Below are 4,545 nucleotides of genomic sequence, written 5' to 3'. Positions count from 1 at the left end.
TTTTTGGGTAAGTTTGTGCGCGTGCATATTGTAAAAATTAATGCATACGAGCTTGTTGGCTCCTTTACGCCCCCTTCCTTATTGACTTTATGTTTCTATTCGTGGTCAAACCAACCTAACGCTGGCTCTTTACGCTCGCTACATCAAAAAATTAGCACAGTTTAGACGAAAGTAACCGTTCAAAAAGCTGGTTTGTTTGCTTTATAATCCTTGAAAAATTGAGTTTATATAAAAACTGAATTTGGTTCATTCTGCTTGGTCAGCAAAATAGTTAGGTAAAAATATGCAGTAAACAAAAACACGCGATGCGTGACAGGTTATCCCACCAAAAAGGCATCAAAGGTCTTGTTTGGAATTGTGTAGTTAGACTTAAGGTGGGACATTTTCATCAAAGAAATTTTTTATGCGAAACAATGATTGATCTCTTGGAGTTGCTACTCAAAAGGAGCCTTTGCATCAAAAACTATTTCTATTAAGACCTACTTCCGTCCCAATATAAACCTAAACCGCCCTGGAGACGAGGTTGATAACACACTGGTTTTAGCATTTGTTGAACCATAACTAAAGCTAAGGCGCCACGAGGAACATTTTCATGCGCGTGCTATGCAACATTGCTGCATAGCACGCGCATAAAAAAAATTACTCGTGTCCCATGCCTATTTTTCACTGCAATGCAGCAAAAAAATGTTGCATGGAGCAAACATTTTGCTCCACAACTTCGGGGACAAAATAGATCTGAATCTATTTTGCTCCCGTGCTCCGGGGACAAAATGTGCTGAAAAATTTGTTGTGGAGCAAATGTTGCACGTGTCCCCACCTTCTGCAACAAATATTTTACAAAATTATTTGAGGCATTATTTTATTGACCAATCAAATCACAGAAAGATATAAACAAGTTTTTTTCTTGAGAAGTTGAACTGCAAGTGAAGAGTAGCTAGTGAGAAAATAGCGAAAATGGCGGATGAAAAGAAAAAACTATCAGACGAGGAGAAAGTTACTTTAATAAACTTTTATAAAGCGAACCCAACGTTATGGGACAGTGGGAATATATATTACAAAAATAAAGACAAAAAAGAAGCTGCGAAAATAGACCTTGTCACTGAATTTGAGGGGGCGTATAGCTGTGATTTTCTAAAAAAAGCATTCCATTCTCTTCGTTCATCGATGCTCCGTGAAGTTAAACGTAATGCTGGAAGCGAAGTTCCATCGAAAAAGTGGAAGTTTTATGAACAAATGGAGTTTATCGTAAGTGATCTTACAAAAGAAAAAAAAAAAGCGCAACTTTCGTCCGACGAGTTGGAAGAATTGATTGATTTTTATCGTGAAAATCCCGCGCTTTGGAACCACACTCTACAAGATTATAGAGACAGAGTGTTGCGCGAAGCTCTGATGGTCAAACTGAGTGAGCGTTTTGATGGGAAGTATACCGTAAACGAGCTCAAAACGTCATGGCATAACGCATTGACAAAGTATAGAAGTGAGCGCAATAGGGAGATTGGATCAAGATCCTCTGGTGCAGGTGTAAACGAAGCATATTTTTCTACCTGGGACCATTATAATCAAATGGATTTCGTTGAGATTACTTGCGATATGGATGAGACCGTCGATACAATGAACGAGGATGAACCACGTACCCCTGCTCCTAAAAAACGACGGGAGAAGAAGATGACGGAGGAGAAGTGTGCCAAAGCCGAACTGTGGAAAGCGTTGACAACTTCCATCACACAAAGGGCTGATCACCATGAAATCCGGCCGCAACAAGCTTCTACATATGGATGCGAAGCGCAATCTGCTGTCGAAAAACGTGCCCAAATTTTTGGAAGTACAGTGGCCGACAGTTTGGTCCAGTGCAAACTAAAAGATTGGCCAAGGTTGAAGAAAAAAATCATGGATATTTTTTTCGAGTATGAAGAGCAGAAACAACACCAATCTATGCCTACCAACCATCATGCTCGTATGTTCGCAGCTTCAACGTTTACTCCATACACCCCATCATATCCCATGGCAAATACATATACTGGTATGCTGCAATCGCCACCTCTACCTTCTCAAAATCAGCCGTATTCACCCGCAAATTCATCCTGTTCGAACGATACGTTTTGATACGTTACGTTATGGTTGGCAGACATTTTCTGGAGTAAAATAAATCAGAAAAATATATTAAACGTTCAGTAAATCTTATCATTTTTTATTTATCCTCGCAAAAAATAAAATTAAATGTCAACTCTAGCGCAATGCCACTGCCAGCGTACAGCACCTTCCATTACGAAATACTCCGTGAACTCGTCTCTTATTGCTTTGGCTTGATTACTAGATCGATTGCCGTAAATGTCATTGGACAGTGAAAACCATGTGCCAGTAGGAGTATCTTCTCTCCAAGCACCTTCGATAATTTCACCACGCTCATTCTCTCGGTCGACAAGACCAATTGGTAGCTCAATTTTGCCCACAGAACTTTTGCTTCTCTGCCAGTTATGCAATGCCACTGTTGCCATTGTGATGGTAGAAACCTTTTCTGGTTCTAAGTTTATAGGTCGACGAAAAATGCGCCACCGATTTGCCAATATCCCAAATCCGTTTTCAGAAATTCTTCTCTTTCGTGACAGTCGATAATTGAAGATGCGTTTGTTTACTGTCAGATTTTTTTGTGGATAAGGCTTCATCAGGTAATTCTTAAGAGGAAACGCATCATCTCCTGTTATCACATACGGCACTTTGTTGTTTCGACCTGGTAAATTGCAAACCTCTGGTAAATTTAGCGATCCACTGTCTAGCGCCTTCTTTAAATTACATTGGTCCCATATACCTCCATCAGAATTTCTACCGTTCGCTCCAACTTCCACATAAAGAAACTCATATTCTGGCCCGACAAGAGCCATGAGCACTACACTGTCTGTCCCTTTATAGTTTCGGTAATGAGACCCTGAATTTGGGGGCTGCTGAATGACGATATGCTTCCCATCGAGAGCACCTAATCCATTTGGGAAGTTCCAACGCTCATTGAACTTTCTGGAGATATCTAGCCATTCCCCCTGTGTTTTCGGAGTTGAAAGGAAGGTTGGACCCAACCTCTTTATGATAGCTTCAGATACCTCCATAACAGCTGCTGAAATTCTTTTTCTTGACACTCTGAATTGAAATTCTAAAGACCTGAAAGTCTCACCAGTCGCTAAGTAACGTAGGGCCACGCAAACGAGCTCAGCTGGTGTGATAGAATTCCTCATATTTGTATCTTGTTTCTGCAAATCCTCAGAAAGAAGACCGACTAGGTATTCGAATTGAGCGTTATTCATACGTATATACCCTCTACATTTCTTCTCATCGTTTTTTATTTCGTTGAAGATTGTATGAAAAGCGCCAAGACACTCTCTATTCCCAAGCCACGGTTGCACCCAGCAATTTCTTGGTGGTTCTTCACGATCTTCCTCTTCTTCTTCGTCCAACAAAAGTAAAGCTAAAATAACTTCTCTGTTTATTCCTGCCATATTTTAATCACACATGAACTCAATAAAAAACTTAAGGATACGGTATACCCTTTGAGCATGATTTTTTAACTTCGATTTTCGAAATAATCTTGCAGCAAATAAGATGTGGCGCCACGAGAAACATTTTCATGCGCATGCTATGGGACATGTTGCATAGCACGCGCATGAAAATGTTCCTCGTGGCGCCTTAGCTTAACGCAACAAGTAAAAATTTCAAAAGTAAAAATGTTACAAGTCACGTGATTATTAAAATATAAACAATATGTACAAGTCACTTTAAAAATTTTATATGTACGTAGGAAGTACATGAAGTTTGGTTTTCATATATTCTGGTCCGCAAAATACCACAAAGCAAAAGAATCGGTCTAAAAGCCATCCTGAAAATAATAACTAGACATGCATGACAGAAAAAACGATGGACCTTTTTGTCTACACTAGTTATCCCGTTAATAGGGGCGGGCAGTAAGGCTTGTTGCCAAACAACATAATTTTTTTTTTCAAACATTGAAATCAACTAAAATTTTCAGGTTGTTCAGGTAGTTCGTCTATATAAAAGGAAACAGATAAATTTTAGGAAAATGGGGAACCATATTTTTAGCTATTTTTAAAAGTCTTGCCAGATGTGTGACCAAAATAACTTAAGTGGATAATGGTCTGTTTTTACATTTAAGCCATTCAGACAAAAATGTAATAGCATTTCTTCAAGAAACACTTGAAAAAAACTCATTTTGGCCCGAATTCTGTTGATTTTGCCGCCACTATGATTTCTTTTGAAAATCCAAAATCGTCACTTTTTAGCATTTATCGATAAGTAACTTGGTGCAAAATTAAAAAAAATCTAATGAACGGATCCAGAGAAATGCTCCTGCTGTGATACAAAGGGACGGACAAACGGACCCTAATTCATAGGTCACTTTGCTATCGCGTTTGACCAAAAAAAAAGTGTACATCATTACACACATGCTCATTTTGTTTAATCATGCCTAATAAAAATAGATAGAAGCAACATGTTAACAGATTTAGGTAAAATTTTTTGCTTTCTGAGCTTTCCAAGAGCTTG

The 4,545-nt window shown here is 38.8% G+C and overlaps 1 protein-coding gene across 1 annotated transcript; it reads right to left on the bottom strand.

Annotated features, from left to right (window-relative positions):
- Positions 1–2,213: 2,213 nt before the first annotated feature.
- LOC130640712 (uncharacterized) lies at positions 2,214–3,485 on the bottom strand. Its single transcript, XM_057447228.1, has one exon. The coding sequence runs from the start codon at positions 3,483–3,485 to the stop codon at positions 2,214–2,216; it is 1,272 nt and encodes a 423-aa protein (XP_057303211.1).
- Between the last annotated feature and the right edge of the window lie 1,060 nt (positions 3,486–4,545).

This window comes from Hydractinia symbiolongicarpus, chromosome 4 (genome assembly GCF_029227915.1).
Source record: "Hydractinia symbiolongicarpus strain clone_291-10 chromosome 4, HSymV2.1, whole genome shotgun sequence".
Taxonomy (NCBI): Eukaryota; Metazoa; Cnidaria; class Hydrozoa; order Anthoathecata; family Hydractiniidae; genus Hydractinia; species Hydractinia symbiolongicarpus.
Note: the sequence above shows the minus strand (reverse complement) of the source record. Positions and strands in the feature narration are given on the sequence as shown.